The sequence below is a fragment of the Betta splendens genome, chromosome 19 (assembly GCF_900634795.4).
Source record: "Betta splendens chromosome 19, fBetSpl5.4, whole genome shotgun sequence".
NCBI classification, from domain to species: domain Eukaryota; kingdom Metazoa; phylum Chordata; class Actinopteri; order Anabantiformes; family Osphronemidae; genus Betta; species Betta splendens.
Genome location: NC_040898.2, coordinates 564347 through 586430, shown reverse-complemented (window position 1 = coordinate 586430; position 22084 = coordinate 564347). Strand labels below are relative to the sequence as shown.

At 42.1% G+C, this 22084-nt stretch overlaps 2 protein-coding genes and 1 long non-coding RNA gene across 6 annotated transcripts; 1 reads left to right on the top strand and 2 right to left on the bottom strand.

Annotated features, from left to right (window-relative positions):
* Positions 1-146: 146 nt before the first annotated feature.
* araf (A-Raf proto-oncogene, serine/threonine kinase) lies at positions 147-14614 on the bottom strand. The gene is made up of 16 exons (XM_029133903.3): positions 14505-14614; positions 12885-13099; positions 10976-11079; positions 10148-10250; positions 9876-10030; positions 9544-9642; positions 9288-9432; positions 9065-9092; positions 8840-8970; positions 8535-8737; positions 8168-8344; positions 7930-7976; positions 7491-7609; positions 6617-6748; positions 4642-4776; positions 147-4141 (listed from the first exon to the last, which is right to left on the bottom strand). The coding sequence occupies exons 2-16, from the start codon at positions 12993-12995 to the stop codon at positions 4001-4003; spliced, it is 1830 nt and encodes a 609-aa protein (XP_028989736.1). The 5' UTR covers positions 12996-13099; positions 14505-14614; the 3' UTR covers positions 147-4000.
* Positions 13386-15819, top strand: LOC114845649 (uncharacterized). 4 transcript variants are annotated; one of them, XR_008693148.1, is made up of 3 exons: positions 13873-14254; positions 14612-14771; positions 15017-15819. It is a non-coding gene; the product is annotated as an uncharacterized LOC114845649 (long non-coding RNA). The 4 variants fall into 4 exon arrangements; XR_008693147.1 differs by having other exon boundaries at positions 13877-14254; positions 14639-14771; XR_003783917.3 differs by lacking the exons at positions 13873-14254; positions 14612-14771 and adding an exon at positions 13386-13523.
* imp4 (IMP U3 small nucleolar ribonucleoprotein 4) lies at positions 14771-18477 on the bottom strand. Its single transcript, XM_029133906.3, has 9 exons — positions 18320-18477; positions 17827-17935; positions 17639-17722; positions 17449-17558; positions 17073-17205; positions 16093-16247; positions 15903-15997; positions 15704-15777; positions 14771-15133 (listed from the first exon to the last, which is right to left on the bottom strand). The coding sequence occupies exons 1-9, from the start codon at positions 18320-18322 to the stop codon at positions 15024-15026; spliced, it is 873 nt and encodes a 290-aa protein (XP_028989739.1). The 5' UTR covers positions 18323-18477; the 3' UTR covers positions 14771-15023.
* Positions 18478-22084: the final 3607 nt, after the last annotated feature.

The window sequence follows — 22084 nt, the reverse complement described above, 5'->3', positions numbered from 1 at the left end:
TAAACGGACCTGCTTCCTCTTCTGGCCTTGATGCTTCCTCTAATGTGTTTAGCTGCATTTCTCAAAGTTATTTCAGAACTGCTGAAAATCATTTCATTTGTGAGCGTTGAAACAGCTTTTTCCAAAAATCAAAACACAGACGGACATAACATGAATGAATTTATTTATTTTAAGAATAAATCCTGCATCAATATTTTAAGACAACTAAAAAAATACTAAGATTTCTTTACACTTAAAATAATTTTGTTCTTTTTCAAACCATCACACAAAAAATAGAAACAAGTACAATTTTCGTCATTTAAAAAATGTAACTGTACACAGCAGAATATACCATGTATTGCAAACTGAACACCCAACACCTCAAACTATAAACACATTATTGCAGTTCACCTTACAGATATGAAAAGAAATAAAACTACTGATATCAGCTCGTGTCCTCTTCTTTTAGACATGGGTTCAATCTGCTTTTCTCCTCCGCTGCCCCTCGAATGTGTCCAGAGGCAGCATGTCACACGTGAAACCATTACGGGTCCATCGTTTCCGTTTGGACACCGTCAGAAGAAAGCTCCGCTTCAGTGCGTTCCTCCAAATGGCAACGCACGTTTCTTACAGTCGGAAAGAGGAGACATTCTATTCATGATATTGCTTTGTTTATAAAAAGCAGCTCATTTGGAAAAGTTGGGTTGACTCCATTCACCAGCCTTCTGCTCATTAACTGTGTGTACGCTGCACACAGGCCAGACTCACCCTGAACATCACACCTAATAAGTTATTCTTACAGCATTTTTTCATTTTGTTTCAAAGTGTTGCCATTTATAAATGCTATCGTAGTGAAACCGTATGAACACAATCAACAGAACTACTTTAAATAGTTCATTAACTAGTTTGTGCTCAAGGTGCTGGAAACAGAACAGAAATAACCCTGTGCTAAAGGTCAGTTGAAAGGACAGCCAGTACCGTGTCCACGACATGAACCATCGTCCACATATTCATCCACCTTAAAAGCCACGCTGCAGACGAGACATTAATAAATAAGAGAAAGACGGCAGCGAAGTCTTTCCCCACCCTGGTTCACTAATCCACAATGTCTACTACCAAAGCTAACAGCCCACCAACTGCTAGAAGGAAGAAAGAACAGGTAGGGTTCCCAGCCCCTAGTACAACATTGAACTATTTGCTCTGCTGACCGACGCAGACATTTACTCATTAGGCTAAAGGCAGAAGCCAGTTCACACCAGCAGAAACCACCTCACAGATGCTGCTTGTATTTATATAATAAAGCTAATACTTAGAAGTAAACAGTGACGCCAGAGAGAGACCACAACCACACTGCCCACCTCCAACATAACCACTGTGATAGCAATGACAACACACAGGAACTAAACAACACAAAGCAAGAACGTTCGCCTCCTTTGCTGCCTTGAGCGGCAACTGTAAAGCACATCTGTACGAACTCTGGGTGAAAATCAAATCAAGTTTATCTATATAGCCCTTTAACAAAAGCTTGTTGGCCAACATCTCGAAAACCCAGGGGCAATCGCTTCCTGCCAGCCAGGAGCTCCACCAGAAAGTCACTGGTCACTGAAAAGGCATTTTTCCTTTCAAGTAACTCAAGTTAAGGAACCTCACGTTTGGGACCAAAGCCAAACAGAAGCACATAAACAAAGACGCTCTTGTGTGTAATGCTGTTAGGCCACTCCTCCTACTGTCCACATGAAGCTTCTCAACTACAGGCAAGGCCCTGGTCCCACCAGTGGAAGCAGGTGGAGGAACCAAGTTGGGCCAAAGCCTCCTGGTCCCTGTAATGGCCAGAACCAAGATTCATTTTGGTCATAAACTTTAGAAACCACAAACAGGTGCTGTCATTATATATCAGTAATATCGCAACAGAGTTCATTTTGTCACTGTACCACACACCATTCACCATCATGTGGAGTTGATAGACGTAGGAAAAAAAAGACCATTGGGGGTTAAGGAGGTGGTGCAGTGGGTAGTTTCTGTATGGAGTTTGCATTTTTTCCCCGAGTTCGCGTGGGATTGAATGGAATGGAAGATGGATGGATGGATGGGCTTAAGGAATGACTACGCTGCTGCTCGAAGGTCAAGAATAGAAAATTCCATGGCAACTTGGAAAAGTGCTACCGAACCACTGACACAAATATTTAAATTCCTCCACCTATGTATTGTTTGCTGGCAGTGAATGGAAACCTACAATGACTCGCATCCTGGTCAACCTTAAAAGCACAGAGGAACAGAGTGTCACTGACTGCTTGGTGGAATAAGCAGCTTGTTTGTGGGGAATGTTGGCTTTTTTAAGCGTATGTGAAGAGGTTCTGTTAAAGCCCAAGTGGAATCAGCAACAATACAGTGGAGGCACCAAGAGAAGGTCCCTGTGAATACAACACATCCTTCTAGTGTCACAGATCAGAGATGGAAAGGAAACTCATCTCTTTGTCTGACAGTAATGTAAGGCACCTTGTTTTAAACATTGGGCTGAAGTTAAAGTACAGAGACTTCAAAGGTATGAGACCGTGTCAGATTTCTGAGATTTACAGGTGAAACTGGAGATGGTCTATCAACTGTGCATGAACTCTGCAGCATCCTAAATGCTTTGCTCCATCGTTCCTCTCTCAGAAACATCACGAGGCTCTATCCACAAGGATCACACATAAACCTTAATAACTACCTGCAGCCTGAACTAGAATCAGCGTCAGCAGCATGACAAACACGTCCATCCACAACAGTCACCACGGTTTGGTCCATAAACACTGCCTCCACAAAACAATCGCAACGTAATCATCCAAGAGTCTGTATGCTGGAATCCTCCAAAACTGAAATTCTATGATCACTTCCTGAACATTCATGCTTTGGGCATAAATTGATTTATAAAAGAAGACACTTTAAACTGCTGGTCTTTAAAAACAACTGACTTCCATTAGTCTTAACTTGCCAACTGTCAAACTACTTCCTTAAATGTTAAGGCCCCTTTAAGCCTCTTTCTACCCCATGGGACCATCACAGGGTCACCTAGACAAACTCTCACTAAGATACTAACACATTACTGAATGTCCTCAGACAGTGGGAGGACGCCAGAGTACCAGACAGACACTGGAGAACAGATAGCTGGCCAACCTTGGTGAGGAAACCAAATTTTAAAAAAGCAGTTGTGAGAAGGAGCTCTGTTGTTGGAAACAGTGACATCGTTGTGCCTGCTGTCTGTGCTTCTGAATGACCAGTAAAAAAACCAAAAGCAGAGCATCGTTTCGCTTCCACAGCATTTTAAGACTAAACGGAGTGAAGCAAAGCAGAATGCGGCGCCCCACTGGACGGTGCCTTAGCCGTTTAGCTGAGCCAGCTGATCAACCGGATACTGGCTCACTGTGGCACCAACGGAAACACTCGACCTTTATGTAAACAAAAACTGTTAGTGTGTGATTAAGGTCATTTCTCTCTGCAAGCACTGCTGAGCTGCATCTGCTGGGACAAACGTCCATTTTTTTAGTTTCCTACAACTTTGATCCTAGGAACCCAAGCTTGGATTATCTACCTGTCTGTTAGTTTGCCCATATTGTAGAATGTGATGCTTTGAAAAACGCAATGAAGTAAATATTAGAGGTAAAAAAAGAAAAAGAAAATAGAAGCTCCCATGTTTTGAGCAGATACAGGCGTCGTGTCTCTGGCCTCATTTACACTCTACCATTTGTACTGACGCGGCAGCGACACTGCTGAACCGTAGAAGTGAACAGCTGACCCAAACCAGGAGCCCCAGCATATTGGACAGATTTAGCCTGGCCCGATCAAAAAGAGTTTACCACACATTCTGAGACGTAAATGTGTCCGTCACTGTATTAAGGAAAAAAAAACATTCGCTACCAGACTAAGCAAAATAATTATATTATTACTGAGATTTGTGAATGGTCCAGCTCCAAAGGTGGAGGAGGCGTAGGGACATAGATGTTCTGGACAGGGGGACAGTCTCTCTGTCCACATTGCAGAAAGTTTAGAGGGGCAACAGTCTGGTGGTATGCAACAGGAGGGGATTCAGGTCCTCAGCGTGGACAGCCCGATGAAGTGAAGGCTCAGAGCGACTCCGCTCAATTTTTGGCAGCAGGTCTTGCACCTGCTCTATGGCCACCAGGATCTAAAGAAGGAAACCCACCACAACATGTTACAAAAGGCATGAATGCACACTCTAGACTCTGGTTATTTCACCGTGGTCCACATGATGTCTGCATCCACTACCTTTTAAGAGCTACATATTTTGTGCTATAGAACATACACAGCAAAGAACCTGCAACATGAAAAAATCATAGTAACACTGTGACGAGCAGCGCTGGGTTTAAAAGGTAACACAAAAGCAAGAACAACTTTAACATCATCAGTATAAAAGCGTCTGAGGTTCTGGCCGCTGCTTTATGTAAATACAGTGTATTAGTGAATCTGAAACATGCTGCTCAGACTGTACCTATGAAGTCAATTAATAGCCATGTAACACTGCCAAACATACACCGCACGGAAGTCAGAATAAAACATTTGAAGACAAGGCAACAAAAAGACAAATCGCCACTGTCACTATTGAAAGCAAAGTGTTTTTGTGCTCGGCCTGTGCTGGATGGCATCGAGTGCACGTTGATCACTAACCTGTGGAAAAAGGGGCCTTTCGTCGCCTTTGAACTTCAGACAGTCAACAATAAGCCTTTTCATGGACTTGGGTGAGGTACTATACAGCTTACTGAGATCTGGAGACAGATAACCACGTCCAACCATAAAGATTATCTGGAAAAGAAATGCAGAAGGAGACATTTACTGAAAGCTGACAACCATGATGCATGTGTAAATGAATTACTTCAAGCCAAGGTGCAGTTGTTCATTTTGTGACATCTGAGCAGATCAGATCATTACTAACGGGGTGGTGTAGCCCACCAGCATAGCAGGCTGCCTCAATGACACACTAAACAGGCTAATTGATGCAACAATACATCGTAGGAAGCAGGGAAGGAATTTATTTAGACAAATGACATGATGTCATCAAAGATTTGAAAATAGTATTATATGTTAAGATACAAGGATGAATTTAATCATGGTAGGAAAGTGCAGATGGTAAACAGACCACCATCCATTAGATTTGTCATAGAGTAGCTCTGGTTTAATTTTTTTAGCATAAATGGCACCAATGTTGTGAAGCAGTGTTAAACCATTGCGGACTGTGAGCTCATCAGAGAAGCTTTATACACTCAAAAAAATGAACTTTGGGTGTTACTACGAAGAAAGGTTAATTTTAGTGAAGAAAACCAAGGCAGTTATGTTGAATCAACGTAATATTGTTTGTTTTCAAAGGTACATAATACTGTTAATTTGAACCAACATAGGTCTGTCGTTTAAAAGGCACGAACGGCATTGAATGAAGTAACAAATGTCCCAGCAAACTTTCCGTAGTTATAGGCACGCATGCGCATTGCACAGGATGCCGCTTTCAAATCTTTCCCAGTAATTACGCAATGCCGTTCGTGCCGTTTTAAACGACTGAGTTATGTTGGTTTAAATTAACAGTATTACGTATCGCTGAAAACACACAATATTACATTGATTCAACATGCTGCCTCGGTTTTCCTCACTAAAATTAACCTTTCTTCGCAGTTTTAACGTAATACAATTCATTCACAATTCATTTCTTTAGAGTTTGGGCACTTTAAAAGCAATTATTTATCATTTTGCATGTGCTGTATTTTTGTATCAACTAATAAATTTTTGTTAGTAGCGTTTTTGTTTTGCATTTGCCTTCTGGATGATTCAGAGGGATTAACAATTGTAGTAAACTTCTGATTGAAGCACTTTATCGAAAGTAAGGTAAGGTGATTGTAAAGAGTTGTATATATATTTAACGTTCTGAGCCAGTACTAGTGCGTTGGTACAGTGCTTAGAGTGTTGCGCTGTTGATAAAGAGGTTGTGAGTACGAATCTGAGAGGTTTGATTCGTGAAGGGCAAAGGGTCTCAAATAAAGAAACGTAGGAGCAATGCCCCGTGGGGATTAGTTACAATGAGAACCCTAAAAAATTTTTTAATTTTTTAAATTTTATTAAATTGGACAAAAATTGTTAGGTTAAGTACACTGAACATAGTATAGGATCATGTTGCCTCAATGTAATAGTATCATGTTGACTGAACATAATTCCATGCCATAGCATTTACTTATGTTAAGTTCAAATAACTTAAGAGCATGTTGTTGTATTTATTTGTCCATTTTTATTTCTATTTAAGCAGCTGCATTGTGTGGGACCGGTTGACACAACCCAGTTAAGCAAATCCAACAACTCATTTCTTTGAGTGTAGTAGTTGTAACCCAGATGAGCAGTTGGCCTGTTTTCGTGAGGAGCAATGCCCTGAATTTAAGAAACAAACAAGCAAGTACCTAAACACAATATGTCCAAAAGTGTTTACACAACTAATTGAAGAAATAATCAACAGAATAACTGAAACTGCAACTGAATATTTAGAAATTAGGTGCGACCTACAACCAACATCCTTAGAGTTAATGCTGACTTTACAAGGGTTCCTTATGTTTGGAACAACAACAACAACATTCACAGAAATAGCCAAAGTAGCTCCTGACGTTACCTGGTCTCTGTTGTTGATATTGGAGTAAGGCAGAGTCCCCGACATGAGCTCAAACAGCACAACTCCATAGCCGTAAACATCCGACTGGAAGGTGTATGGGTTGCTGTCCTGCATTCGGATCACCTCAGGAGCCTAAAGGAGACAAGAAACACAGATGTCATGTTTCCAGACAATACAACATTACTGGTAATAGGGTTAAGGATAATGAGAAGCTAGGAAAAGGAACCTTCAGACCCAGGTCAGAACTGAGGTCCGGCCAGTCTAGTATCCACAGCCTTACATGCAGAATGCGGTCTGGCATTGGCTTATTGAATTTGGGGAGGACCTCCCAGAAAATGACCTTTCAGCATTAATAATGCCCTCACATGTGCAAGTTAGCAATGCCATGAGCCTGACATGTGCCCATACATCACAGACCTGGCTTTAGCACTGCAGCAAGACCTGGTGGCAAGAGGTACAGATTGTGTTTGACAACTGTTGGAAAATGTTCTCAGCCAGTTGTTGCACCTCATCGCAGGCATCAAATTGAAAATAAGGGGATTATAGTGATCAGTTTAAACACAAATTTTCTGCTCTGGAATTTAATCTGCAAACCATTTTCTATATATTACAACCAAGCTTCATTTGAATTGGGGGCTTAGATTCCTCAGATTTCCAGTAACTTGGGTCCGTGTAATTGCTGCTTGTTGATACAATAATAATTGTTATAAGGAAGCATGATATGCAATCTGGTGTGTGAAAACACAATTAGGCAATTTAATTTAATGCCACATTGAGCTACTCATTATGATGTACAAGCCAGTGAGGATGGTCTGAATCTGTAATACACCTTGAGTGGCTTCGCTGTTTATATTATAATACACATGGGGCCTACCATCCAGAGAATAGATCCACTCGGCTGTTCAACCTGTTGAGATCCGCTCCACCGGGACTTTACTGTGGCCAAACCAAAGTCCCCGATCTTTACAGTCCAGCCTTCATGGAGAAATATATCTAACAGCAAGGCTCAGGAAACGTTGTATGGAATTAATCAAGTTAAAAGTTACAAGGCTTAACATAACTTCTGAGTTACTCAGGTTCATCGTGTTACTTGTTCAGTGTGAGAGGAAATAAGTATTTTACGTTGTATTTTACTGTTCTATATAGCCATTTCATACAAGGTAATGGGTCGTGCATGTGGTTAAACGCTTGCTAGTTGCAAAACAGTGTTAAATTTGTCATTGTGGTTATGGGTTGAGTGCACAGTGGTGTAAGCTCAAACACTACACACCTCTCTCATGGCAGTTTGAACAAAGCAGTAAATAAAAGGATACTGTTTGATTTCAGATCTCGATGAATTATGTTCTTCGCGTGAAGATAACTGAAAAACAAAGAATTGAATGAATTAAAGCCACAGTTAACTTTAATTTAACTACGCTTTCCCAAAAGGCGGTCTCACAATGTTATTGAGATCTATACATGCTAAAGAAATACTAGACCAATACTGAACACAAGAAAAAAAAAAACGCCAAGTGACTGTTAATGCGAGGTGTGTCACGATGGAGCTCTTACTCCATGCCCTGTGCAGTCTGCCTGGCCACATCGATGCGCCGCATAGTGTCAAACTTTGTTTCTGTGACATGCAGATGGCGATACAGGCTGCTGCCTTCACACCACTGTGTGATAATGGCAAAGTTGGGCTTAGTCATGAAGCCCATGAACAGCAGGATGTTGACGTGGCGGGTTTTCCTGTCAAGCACAGACGCAGTAATGATGTTAGAAATTCCATATTCTCATCTTAAGGTCCAGTTAAGTCATTGTGTAGTATCCTCAAAATAGTGAAATTCTCCACTAAATGAGGTTTTGTAATAAACTATTCAGGCTAAATCTGCAAGATACCAAAGACTTTTGTAGATAAAACTCAAAGAGCACTACTTGCCTTAGGACCTGCATTTCATTTTTGAAGGCCTGTAACTGCTCAGGTGTCGGCTCTGTGACTTTAAGGATCTTGATTGCCACATCTCCGTGCCACTTGCCCTTGAAGACTGTTCCAAAAGAACCAGTGCCTATTCTCTTTAGAATGGTGACTTCTCGAGAGTGGACCTCCCAGTAGTAACTGGAGTCTCTGTATCCCCCTCGGTGCTGGAGGAAAAAAGCACGTGTTTGACATTATAAATTACTGCGTAACTTTATTTCACCTGAAACAAAAAGGAAGACCTATGAATAAGTTTACACACTACCTACCACTTTCTTTTTGTCGTCAGAGGAGGATGGCTTACGCTCCTTATGCTCAGAGGGGGACTTTGGTGGTCTCCTCCCTGGGGAACCAAGACAAGAGGGTGGGCTGGTGGAGGGCTTCGGAGACGGTTCAGGACCTATGTGGACAGAAAATAGACAAAGTTAAATACAAAAAATAAAATAACATAAAAAATCTTAAATTGCCAATAAATTCTAAATTAAAAGACGCACCCATTGTATTGTTGAGTTTTAGTGCTTCCTAAAAAGAAAGAAGAACCCAACTTTAACAAACATATGATGCCAGGATAGTTTCTGTAGTTAAGCTGCATCAAAACATGATTATTTCACAAGCAACACAGCCAATCTTGTCTGTGTTGGATGTGTACTAGTCAAATAATGTAGGCCAGACAAGCCAAGCAAAGTTGCAAGAAAATTCATGTGTGGCATCACTAACCTCTATGACGCTGGCACCGACCGGGCTTACTGTGCTGACCATATGAACATTGGGTGTTGAGGTGGAGCGATGCCTCTGTAGAGACTGGCCGTCTCCACCAGGCATAGGGAAGCGAAACGCTGAGGTTGGGGACAAGAGGTCCATCCTGTGTGATGGAGCAAAGCAAGTAGTAAATGTGTATTTTAATACAATACTGGTGTATTTTAAACTAATACTGGTTTTATTTTTATATAATTTGCATAGAAATGTTGTGTACCCAGGAGGTTCAGGAGTTAAGGGTACATTAGGCTGTGATGGGGAATTTTCTGGTAATAGTATCCGCGGGAATTCGTCTGTGCAAGAATGGGAATCACACCTGGACAAAACAAATGACAGATAAAAAAAAAAAAAAACTGAGGTGATGGAAACCAGTGCTTAGACAAGACGACCCCCAAGACCACGCACGCACGCACGCACGCACGCACGCACGCACGCACGCACGCACGCACGCACGCACGCACGCACGACCTTGCTGGCATCATATGACCAGAAAGGCACCTGGTGCCCATATGTAACTACTGTAAACACAATTAAGTCAAGTCAACTCACCGCTTGCTCACAGTATCCATGTCCACACACACAGTAGGCACTTTGCTACTGCAGTGCTGGTGAAATTTGTAGCCGCATGTCTGACATCGAAAGCCATTAAAAAGGAACTTGTGGCAAAAATCACAGTAAGCTAGCTTGAAGAAGGTTTTCCGTACCTGCAGACATACAGGGGTCACAATACTAAAAGGCTAAGCAATAAGGCAAAACAATTTACAGAAACTGTGTGTGCATTTTTACAGGCTGGTATTCTAGAAACATAAACATTTACTTACGAAGTTGTGCATTGTGAGAGGAATATCATCCAGGACTTCCACTAAAAGCTCCTCTCCAACCAGAGGAGTGATGTCTGTGTCCCAGTCTGTCAGTCTCTTACGACTGGGGGTCAAACAAAGGAAACATTAGCATATTTTATTTGTACAAACCATAGATTTTTGTACGTACGAGTCATTTATTCACACCCGTTCAACGCTACACTTTTTTATGGTGAAAAGCTTAATTTGTAATTATTGGACACCTACAGCTCTGCTTTGCAAGAAAACAAGCCGTCAGATGATCAAATACTATGGGTCAAATAGTTTCAGACAACTGTATTAAGTTAGGTAGATTGTAGACTGTCTGGGCAGCACTATAAAATCATTTTAAATCAGGGTCACATGCAAACTGTTAATCCTAAACCAACTCAAACTCTGCATCCAATACTGACACTGCATAAATAAATACCAAGATAATGTAATGGTTTTTAAATCAGACCAAGATTTAAAAAAGGACATTTTTATCTTTATTATCTAATTTAATCTTCAAACTAAGACAAAAGTATTGTTATTTGAGACAGGAGTATGTTTAGCACCTTTTCTTTAAAACGCATTCTTGCTGATTACTGTTTGAGATAAGATTTTAGCTCCTTTGTAAAAATGTTCATGTAGCAAAAATCAGAACAGAGATTGACCGCAGTTTACTACTCAGCCATGCTAACCATGAACACATGCAAGATGCGGCTTGGCATTTTCTTAAAAAGAAACATACCTTCCGCAAAGCCAAACAGTATTCATCATGATAATACAACTATAAAAATCACTCATCGCTACACAGAGCAACCTTACCCTTCCAGAAGACGAAAAACAGCACAGCAGTCCTGGCTTAAGCCTCTTACTTTGAGTGCCTTGTCTAGACTCTCATATACTGTCTGTCCTTGGCGAACATTCACCTGAAAACAAAAGACTTTGAAATTATTATAACTCATCATGACACTGATTAGTTTATGCTTATGTTTCCATCAAGTGTACAAAACTCCCTGGCCCCTCATAACACGATGCATCCCACAGTAGCATTAAGTAGGCAAGTGTTACATCTCTGTACAGCTGAAACCAAGTAAAAAAGTGTGGCACATGGCGCTTTTCTCTCTTTCCAGGCTTCAGAATCTCAATACACGCCCAAAGATTTATCAATGTTATACCCATGTTCTTTGTTTTCACAAAAAGTTATTATGACTGGATGCATGGATGGAAGCCAATTGGCCTTGATGGGAACCATGCAGAAAGATGACCACTTCAGTACCCTTACAGCAAACAGACCTTCACAGAAGAACGACCAGTATGTTATTGTTGAAGCTGGAGCTAAAATGATTCCTTAAGGTAATTAGTATTTAAATAAGTAGAGAACCTTATTTCAAATTTTTTGTCTTGTGGCTTTGTTTAAACCACATATTTATATAAAACCAGCCAGCTCAACCATCCTACCTGCGTCCAGTCATTGATTAGACTGTCCTTTCTGTGTTCAGTTAGTGGTCCAACCGTCCTGTTCAGTTACTGCTTACTGTTATTATTTTCTCTCTTCTCCATCTTTCACCCCAACCAGTCTAGGCAGATGTTCACCTACATTGAGCCTAGTTATGTTGAAGGCTTCTTCCTTTACAAATAGGGGGTTTTAATCTCTGCACTGTTATTTATTAATTGGCTACAATTAAAAGCATTGAATGCTGGCAGACGAGAACAGAAGAGTTATGGTAATAATAATAGCAATGCAATTTCACGTGGGGTAGTAACAGAATGTACTAGACTGACAGCAGCTGGTGAGTTTAAATGTGGACAGATTATTAGCAAATCCCATTTTTATTTGGAATTGGTTTGTGTTTAGCACACACCTAGAGTATGTGTTGTATATTTGAACAGAACAGTAATGTTGTCCACAAACACAACATGCTGCTGATAAACAGCCCACAGTCTGACAGTTTTAACTTGAGTCATGTAAACCCATGATGTATGGGTTCAACTAACATTAGCATGCGGGTCAGGTTGAAGCCTGGAATTAATATAGAAATGCCTGTGGGCAATGGTTGTAGGACAAAGATTTGTGTGTGCAGGTTTAACAAAATGAACACATGCAGGTTTCTGCTCTTAAACTTCCTGTCTTTCCTTTTTTTTTTACATCTTAGCCTAGCTACAGCTTACAACCTCAGCTGTAGCTAGGGTGTTGAAGCCTGTAAGGACCTGTTTGAATAGACTGATTGAATACACTATTTTTTGTGAAGGAAGGGTTTAGTTTTAACTTGATGATTATGAAGACTAAACCTTTCTGGAAAAGATTCTGTGAAAACTAACAGCAAAATGGCAATTTTTTCTAAAAAAAAACAAACAAAAAAAACCCAACAAAAACCTTGTATCCTTGTACCTTGTATCCTGCGATACAAGGTACACAAAAGTACAAAAGGTGAAGGGCTCAGCATCTTTTTAAACAACTGTATTTGTGGTGGTAATTTTATGTCCAGCATGTTGAAAGATTATGGCTGGTCTGTGAAACCTGACACCAACTGTGCATAAGAGCTGTCTCGTTAATGTGCTGTGAAAGATGTAAAATTCTGTGAGAAACAACACTGACACCCATCAGTGGGATCATAATTTCTGGTGGTAACAGTCATCTGTTTCTAATTGAGTTACATAAAACTATATATTTGTTGATGAGACATATGCACTTAAACTATAATACACAGACATATAGTGCTAATCGTCTCACCACTGTCCTCTGTTTGTTGGGGAGGTAGACTCGTATGGTGCCCCCACCTCGGGGTACATCCTCTGGACTGGTCTCCCCCGAGGAGGAGTAGGAGGAAGAGGTGGAGGACATGATGATAGGCAGGAGATGCTGGGGGATGTAGAAGTTAAACACCACAACCTTAGCAGAGCTTCATGCACAGTAGAGTCCAGTGGAGTTAAGTCTTTACACAGAACCTGTAACAACATGGATCTATGTTAATATAGACACCCTGTGTTAAGACAGCAGAATTGGTAGTTGGAAAAAGAGACACTGTAGGTAATAAAAATGGTAATGATGCCATGGGTTAGCGCAGGGGTGGGCAAACTTTGTCCTCAAGGGCCGCTGCTGGTTTTCCAACTTTTCCTGTATCAGTTACCACTGATTACCTTGATCAGGTGTGTTCAGTCAATCAGCTGCTGAAAAAGCTAACTAACACACCTGATGAAGGTGATCAGCAGTGAGTTGGAATACCTGCAGGGACGCCGGACCAGGATTGCCCACCCTTGGGTTAGCGTGTAGGTATCTCTGCCGTACAAAAAAAACAGAGCGGTTTGGTGCCTGCTGCACAATTGTGGGAATCTTGGCATTTGGACACCATCCTTGATTGACATAACCAGGGTACAGTATTTACACTTACATGCACAACTTAAGACGGTATGAATTAAAGCACACTCATTGGTACATGTGACTTGTTGGCTTTTCAGAAGTGCAAAGAAGCATCTAATACTATTTTGAGTTCAAAGACGTTGTGGTGTAATTCACTTTTAGATTCTTAACAAGGTGATGACAAAATGTCTGCTCTGCTAGTATCGCGGATACAGATATAGAAGTCCTAACAAGAACTGCTGGATAGTACGCAAAGCAGGAAACGCGAATAAATCCCAACGATTCAACAGGTAATGTTACTAGCAGCGCACGTTAGCCGGGGTTTGGACTTATGCATATACCGCAACAACGTTGAGAAAAAGCCACGTACCGCGTGATAACACTAATGCCACATTTGTAATGCAGCGGCACAGCCTCTTCTACATGACGTTCAAGTTTAAATGTGGCGTGTCAAGACTAAAATGAAGGATCTAAGCAGCTAACCACTCACACAGTGCTAATGTTAGCAGACGTTAGCTTAGCATGGGATTTGCTTGCTGTGCTATTTGACGTTTGAGTTTTAGGAGGCCATGTTAATCTCGGGGCGCCAGATAAATGAATTTAACTAGCTATCTAACACTGGCCAACTACGTTTCGTGGTATTCATAACGAAACGGCAATAAAAGTCAACACGACCAAAGCTTCTGTTAAAATCTCTTGAGCTCGACGTGAAACTGCGCTAGCAAGCTGAGCTCTCGAGTGAGGTAAGATTATCCGGCCAATTTACTTTACTGTGTAGTTAAAGCTCTGATGCTAACGCTAGCTAGCCAATTTGGTGGGGGGGTATCACCGCGTCAGCTTGCTAGTCAACTTCCCATAATACACAGTTAGTTATTAAACTAATACGTAAACGTGTGAATAGTATCGTAAGTATCACTGCAGTCTTGTCGTAATTACAACAATGCATCGTTACCTCTAAGTGTTTTCACAGTTTTTGCAAAGTTACAATCTTACCTGTAGCAGCCATCTTGATTTCTCTCAATCTGAAGTCGGATCTACCAAGAAGTTCAGGGAGAGCGGAAACCTCTAGAACGCTCGCGTCGATTGGCTTATTCTTGTAGTTGTGTGTTTTCATTGGCCAACGGCAGATGCGTTCAAGGGGCGGGACCTGAGTCCACCGTTCTGTCGCGAGCCCTCCGCTAACAGAAGCAGGGCACACACTATTCTGTCATATCTCGGAATTTCAACTCTTGGTTGTCAATGGGCACCGAGCCAGCACAGGTAATCATAATCCACGTTTATTAGAAAATAGAACAGCAGTTATAATAAAGTCAAATGATCAAGACTATAACAATAATGAGTGTGAGGACCTGGTAATATGAAGCTTCATTTATTCCCTGGACATAGTGATGATAGCTGAAGTCATACAGGACAGGATACTCAAACAACACTCTGCATTTATAAACTCCACATTTGATAACTCAGACTTCTGACCACAGTCATCTGTATTTTAACTTCCTTTATAGGCTCCTGTTACACACTGAGGAACCTCCTCTTCTTGGCCGTGTGTGTATATGCGTGGTGACGCCACTCAACATCTGCGGTGGTCTCATTTTCCAGGGTGCCGAGTTTGATCATGTACACTAAACAAAAGGGTAGCATGCCAAAGTTAAACAGCAGATTCTTATGTTATAATATTCCTATGCTGTCAAACAATATTACCAGGATTTCTGTTAAAGATCTTTGTCACATAATTGATTTAAAAGGTAGCTTCAGCTTTATCAGTGTGTCACAGTGATGTTTGACAGCCTGTGTATTATACACCATTAACCTCTGCACAGTGTACAGACATCATCATTACTGTTACTTCAATGCAACATGAATGCCTGCATGCCATGTCACTTACCCGGGTCAATCAAATATGTGCACAAATTTGTGCACTTTTTTTTGGAAGCAAATTGCTGGAGAGAAATGCTTTTCCTAGCATCATCAACAGCTTAAACAACACTGCTCTGAACTATAGTGTTCTTTTGACATATTGCTTGCTAGTGCACACTTTTCTGATCACGATCTATTCCAAGACCATCTTTCCCTGTGTCCTGCCATGTTTTAAGCTAACCCTGGATCTAGAGACTGGTCTGAACAGATCTTTCTTCTACTTTCTACTGGATCAGTCTAAAAGAAAAAAATAAATAAAAGATCATTTTACATACATTTCATTTCAAACCTGGGTCCTACTTCTGTCAGCTCTATGTTCTTGTGGTCTGTTTTCTTGTAGTTGTGATGTCTGTAATAGGAAAAAGTATTACTGTTTGGTTCCCAAACCCAGTACTCCAGCCCCACTTTCTGTAGGGGTCTGGGTTTGTTAAAGTTTAAAAAGACGTTTATGGTCAAGAAGGTTTTGTAACCAACCTGAAAGAGATAAAGTCCTCTTGGTTGGCAAATGTAATTACACGCCTACTGTCGTCTTTCGGCACTGGAAAAAGATACTTGAGGATATTCGACACCTGTAGGAGCAGAACTAATTAGCAGTGTACACAGAAAAGTGTTGTAATATAACAGCAGTGGCTTGGGCACAGAACACGATGTAGCGCTAACTCACCCTCTTGCCAAGCTGTGAGGTGAAGTTGTGAAAAATGAGGTGGGGGAAGGCCTCAGACATGGTGCCTATTTCAGGAATGTCATGCCTCATCACCACATTGTAAAGTGTGAAATAAGCTGTAGGTCCAAATGGCAGATGGCACACCACCAGACCATCTGTAAATGCACAATTACAAAGTTATTCACAAGGAAACCAAAGTCACGTCTTTCTAGAGGTGCTGTAGGAAAGATCATCCCACTGATCAGGAGACATCCTCTGAAGCAACGCCTATTTGAAATTTCTACAAAACCCCTCCTATAGTTTTGAAAATATAATTCGATAGACAATCTAAACCAAGGCATATAGTGAGAAACACCACCTGTATAGTGACATTGCTAGCCAGCCTAGAAAGCTGCATATTTATTCACTTCATAGCTTACAAAAAAGTAAATGTGCTTGTGAAATTTGCAAATGAAAATGGGATGAGTAAATCAAGTTTCTCAATTCAATTAATTAATATTTACTTTACAAATATTTAGGGACACTTCTTCTGACAGGCCCTTCTAGAGATGGGTTTAAGACTGGCCTTTACCACCAACACTCATACGCCGCCTGAGAGCGTCCTGAAGCCATTTAAGTTTAAGTTACTGTTGCTGAAAGACAGGCCTCCGTGTCTCAGGTCGCTCGTACTGCAAAACACGTTACCTTTTCAGAAAGGTCTTTCACTACGTCATCTTTTCTTGGCTATGTTTACCTTTTCTACCACTGAGAAATTCAACTAATTACTTGTCTTATTGTTAGTGGCAGAGTGGCTGAACAATCTATGTAAAATACTGTGAGGAAAGTATTTACTAATTTCTTCCATTTCACCATGATATACACACATCCAACAGTGTGTATGAAAGAAAGACTCCAGTTTGTGATTACATTTTTAAGAGGCATGTTTTAACTTAGACAAGAACAGGATCTGAATACTTCCCACCTCAGATTAACACACGTACCTGGCTGTCCTCTTGTTTCGTGCACAATGACAAGGTCTGTAACGTTGTTGGCTTTGCAGGCCCGCACCAGCGCAGAAATTTCATGGTTTCCTCTGTTCATGCGTTGAGCTCCAGGGAACATCAGCTTCACCTCCTGAAACAGCAAATCATACTATTCTATCAGCAGCAGTGCAGGGTTGTGTGTGTAAATCTCAATAAATTACAATACTTAATATTTTCTACACTTTCTAATATATTTGCTTACACATACTTCTGCTGTGCCTAGTTTTGACTTGTTCTACATATATAGATACGGGTTCGAGAGAGACTTAATTTCGATACACTTCATGTCTTGCACATATGGTTGTATGGACAATAAAGCTGACTTTGGTCTGACCTTGGCAAACATTTTAAGTCTGGAACTGGGGTCTCTAGATGTAGTGACCATGACTTTAGGATCTTCCACTCCAGCCCATTTGTACTCATCATCCATATGAGAGCTGACGCCTGCACAGACATAACCATTGGCTGACATTTAAAGGGAAACAAGTGGAAGCAGGTAATATTTGTAATTTAAGAGCACTAGCCTTCTGCCCCTTCATCATCATACTCCGTCAGTTTCTGGAGCTGCAGCGCTTCTTTGCGGACCTCAGTCGGAAGAAGACTATTTTCTGTAGAGAGAACAAAACTGCTGGTTTCGTACCTGGATTCGAGGAAAACATTTTCCTGCGAAATCCAATTAATAACAATGGATGCAATAACCATGGCGACAAACCTTCAAGTGCTTTCTTCAACTTCTGTTTTTTCTCCTCGATGGTTCGCAGTCTGTCCTCCTGTGCTTTCCTGTACAGGTACTCCCTCCTCAGTCTCACCTCTCGACGAAGCTGTTAACATTAAACCCAGATCGTTGAAGCCAAGATAAGGTCTAAGAATATATAACAGATACACATGTCCATATCTGTGTGACTAACAACAGGTTTAATATAGTGTGGCAACCACAAATATCTCACAAAGACAAAGATTCGTTTCTTTAGTGTGCTCGTCACCACAACTGTACTTGATTGTGTCTCGTTTAATAGTATCGCAGTCAACGTTCAAACGATAGTTAACAGACTGTGAACCACATTGTGGTGTTTACGTTGAACGTAGAACGTGGATGGACGTAGCGTCGCTTCAGTGGGACACTCATTTGTTCGCAAGTAGAGATTCAAGTCGATCTATTTAACAAATATGTTGTTGAATGAAATTGTTGTCAAACATCGACTTACCATGTTTTCTTGTTTAGCTTGCAGTTAACAGCTACGCAGCTCACATGGACAACAGAGGACATGCGTACAATAATGTTCTTTATTGGCTTACAGTACAGCCAATGAGAGCAATCGATGCTCACTTGGTCCGGTTCGTGTACGTTCTAACAGTTAGATTTCCCCATCAGATTAAAAGCTCGGCTTCCTGCCGTCGTTGCACTCCTTTTCAAAATAAGAGTCTTGCTTTCTTATGCCGCGCGTGTGGCGTCCAACGGTGTGTGTTTGTGTATGTGTGTTAGTTCTGCACATTACACTATCCATTTATGTGTTTATATGCACAGCTGTCTCCATGTGATTAAGATGGAAGACACAGATGTTAAGATGGGTGAACACATTCAGAACTTATCAGATGCTTCCTGGGTCATGAGGGAAGCAAAGTCTGGGGAACTCAAACTCTTCACATGATTAGTTTGTAAAGGTATAATGCATGCCCATGAAAACTCATGCTTTATGTTGTATTTGAATTTATAACTAAAACAATGAAGAACAAAAAATATTAGCCACGAGTTTAAGCACATTGACCTCAGTGAGATCAGTCACATTGTGTTGACCATCAAAAGACTCCACCAGTTACACCACACAGGTCAGTACAGTATTTATGTTTCTCCTCTTACTGTCACTTAGGCTTCATAGACGGCTCCATGTGTGCAGGGTGGTCTACATTTATTAAGGAAAACATGTCATTTAGAGAAGTGTGTATAGGGAGTGAGCAGGGATAAGTGGTTGTGGACAGATAAGGGGAAATTAGGAGACTTCATTTAGAGGGTTTAATCAGAATCAGAATCAGAATCACAAAAGCTTTATTGCCAGATCCTGTAGAGCACAATTTACAGAACGAGGAATTTGACTTGGTGTTGGAAGATGATGCATTTCAGCATTGAAAAGGTGCAGACAGTACAACATACAACATGACATGGCACAAATAATTGGAATAGTGCAGTAAGGGATATATTTAAATGAAGGTATGTATCTGACTTATTTAACAGGACTATGATGATTGTTTGGCCAATAGCAGATTTGCGCTGACATTTTGGATTTCACATTAGAATAGTTAAAGTCCAGGTATTTCTCATCTGATGTTTTTTTTTACTGGAGTCAAATGAGACGCCGCTATGGTTGAAGTGCGTGATTCGTGCGATACTGTGATCCCAACACTGTTACCATGATAGTAACAGTGTTGCAACACTGTTACCATTAAGGTATCAGTGTTGCAATCACAGAGAATAGCCAAGAGCCAGCCGAGTGAACAACCTATCCATCCATCCATCCATCCATTTTCAACCACTTATCCGGGGCCGGGTCATGGGGCAGCAGTCTGAGCAAGTAGTTCCAGATTTTCCTCTCCCTGGACACTTCCTCCAGCTCTTCTGGTGGGACCCCAAGACGTTCCAGGCCAGCCGAGAGACGTAGTCTCTCCAGCGCGTCCTTGGTCTTCCTCGTGGCCTACTACCGGTGGGACACGCGAGGAACACCTCCCCAGGGAGGCGTCCAGGAGGCATCCGAACCAGATGCCCGAGCCACCTCAACTGGATCCTCTCGATGTGGAGGAGCAGCGACTCTACTCCGAGCTCCTCACCTTATCTCTAAGGGAGCGTCCAGCCACCCTGCGGAGGAAGCTCATTTTAGCCGCTTGTATCCGTGACCTTGCCCTTTCGGTCATGACCCAAAGCTCATGACCATAGGTGAGGGTAGGAACGTAGATTGACCGGTAAATTAAGAGCTTTGCTTTTCGGCTCAGCTCCCTCTTTATGACGATGGACCGGTACACCAACCGCATTACTGCAGCCGCTGCACCGATCCTTCTGTCAATCGCACGCTCCTTTCTTCCCTCACTCGTGAACAAGACCCCAAGATACTTGAACTCCTCCACTTGGGGCAGGAACTCTCCTCCAACCTGGAAAAAGCAAACCACCTTTTTCCTGTCGAGAACCATGGCCTCAGATTTAGAGAAACTGATTCTAATCCCAGCCGCTTCACACTCAGCTGCAAACCGCCCCAGCGCACGCTGGAGGTCCTGGCCTGATGAAGCCAACAGGACAACATCATCTGCAAAAAGCAGAGACGCAATCCTGTGGTCCCTAAACCGGACCCACTCGGGCCCCTGGCTGTGCCTAGAAATTCTGCCCATAAAAATAATGAACAGAACCGGTGACAAAGGTCAGCCCTGATAAAGTCCAATATGCACTGGGAACAGGTTTAACTTACTGCCGGCAATGCGAACCAAGCTCTGACTCTGGTTCGCAGTTGACAGCTCATCCCCTGTTTTAACCGAGTGTCCAAAACATATGGCCGAAGGTCAGGTGAAATGACTACAAAGTCTATCATCGACCTCCGGCCTAGGGTGTCCTGGTGCCATGTGTACCAATGGACACCCTTTTGTTCGACCATGGTGTTTGTAATGGCCAAACTGTGCCTAGCACAGAAGTCCAATAACATAACACTGTTTGGGTTCAGATCAGGGAGGCCGTTCCTCCCAATCACGCCTCTCCAGGTATCACTGTCGTTACCCACTTGGGCATTGAAATATCCCAGAATAATGATGGAGTCCCCAGTTGGAGCACTTTCCAACACTCCCTCCAGAGACCCCAAGAAGGCCGGGTACTTACACTACCGTATGGCCCGTAAGCACAAACAACAGTGAGTGACCTATTCCCCACCCAAAAGCGCAGGGAAGCGACCCTCTCGTCCACCGGGGAAAAGTCCAACACATGGCGACTAAGCTGGGGAGCTATGAGCAAGCCCACACCAGCCCACCGCCTCTCACCGCAGGCAACTCCAGAGTAGAAGAGGGTCCAGCCCCTCTCAAGGACTTGGGTTCCAGAGCCCAGGCTGTGTGTGGAGGTGAGCTCGACTATTTCTAGCCGGTACCGCTCGACCTCCTGCACAAGCTCAGGCTCCTTTCCCTCCAGTGGCATTCCATGTCCCAATAGCCAGATTGGTTATCCAGGGATTGGGTCGCCGAGGCTCCTGCCTTCGACTGCTGCCCATTCCACTATGCACCAGCCGCCTACGGCTACTCCTGCACATCCACCTGAGGACGGTCCCACGGCGCTCCTTCAGGCTATGGCCCTGTGAGAATAGGCCCGGCCTCCTGGCGCTCGCATGCGAGCCCCAACTGCCTGACGTCTCAGTCCTTGTTGTTATGCTTTTCCTAGGGGGTTTGTGAACCGCTCTGACCAGTCACCCAGGACCTGTTTGCCTTGGGAGACGCTACCAGGGGCATTTAGCCCCCAACTACATAGCTCCCGGGGTCATCAGGCACACAAACTCCTCCACCACGATAAGGCGGCGGTTCAAGGAGGAGCTAGTAAACAACGGATATAATATTAGAGCTAACGTCCTAAAGAAACAAACTGTAAACTGCAAAATATCAGAAGTGGTGGAATTTTAATGTATGTTTGGAAATATTCACTGATGAAATGTATAAAACCACAACTGGCCTCTATTCTAAAGCTTGGCTTTAAATAAAATGACTTCCTCAAAGTAGAAAAACATTATTCCTCGACAGTACTACTTAGTACTTCATAGACTACTGCCACAGCAAATATCATCCAATTTTACTTTATCGTTTTGAAATAATCCATTTCTAAATTGTTTTACAGTAAACGGCCTTGAAACTAATGACTGAACTTTGACCTCTCATAAAATGAGTTCCTCTAATTATAATAATAATATAATTCCTCTAATTATAATTAACATAGTTTCTTCCTAGTACTTCATAGACCA

Excerpts from the sequence above, each read along its gene's own strand:
- imp4 (XM_029133906.3), bottom strand. Across the intron at positions 17,559-17,638 it reads TGATGATGAAGGGGCAGAAG|GCGTCAGCTCTCATATGGAT; the intron begins GCTAGTGCTCTT and ends ATGTCTGTGCAG. Across the intron at positions 16,248-17,072 it reads CGAAACAAGAGGACAGCCAG|ATGGTCTGGTGGTGTGCCAT; the intron begins GTACGTGTGTTA and ends GTGCATTTACAG.
- araf (XM_029133903.3), bottom strand. The coding sequence starts at position 12,995 with ATGTCCTCCACCTCTTCCTCCTACTCCTCCTCGGGGGAGACCAGTCCA. Across the intron at positions 11,080-12,884 it reads CCAACAAACAGAGGACAGTG|GTGAATGTTCGCCAAGGACA; the intron begins GTGAGACGATTA and ends TTTTGTTTTCAG. Across the intron at positions 9,093-9,287 it reads TCGGTGCCAGCGTCATAGAG|GAAGCACTAAAACTCAACAA; the intron begins GTTAGTGATGCC and ends CTTTCTTTTTAG.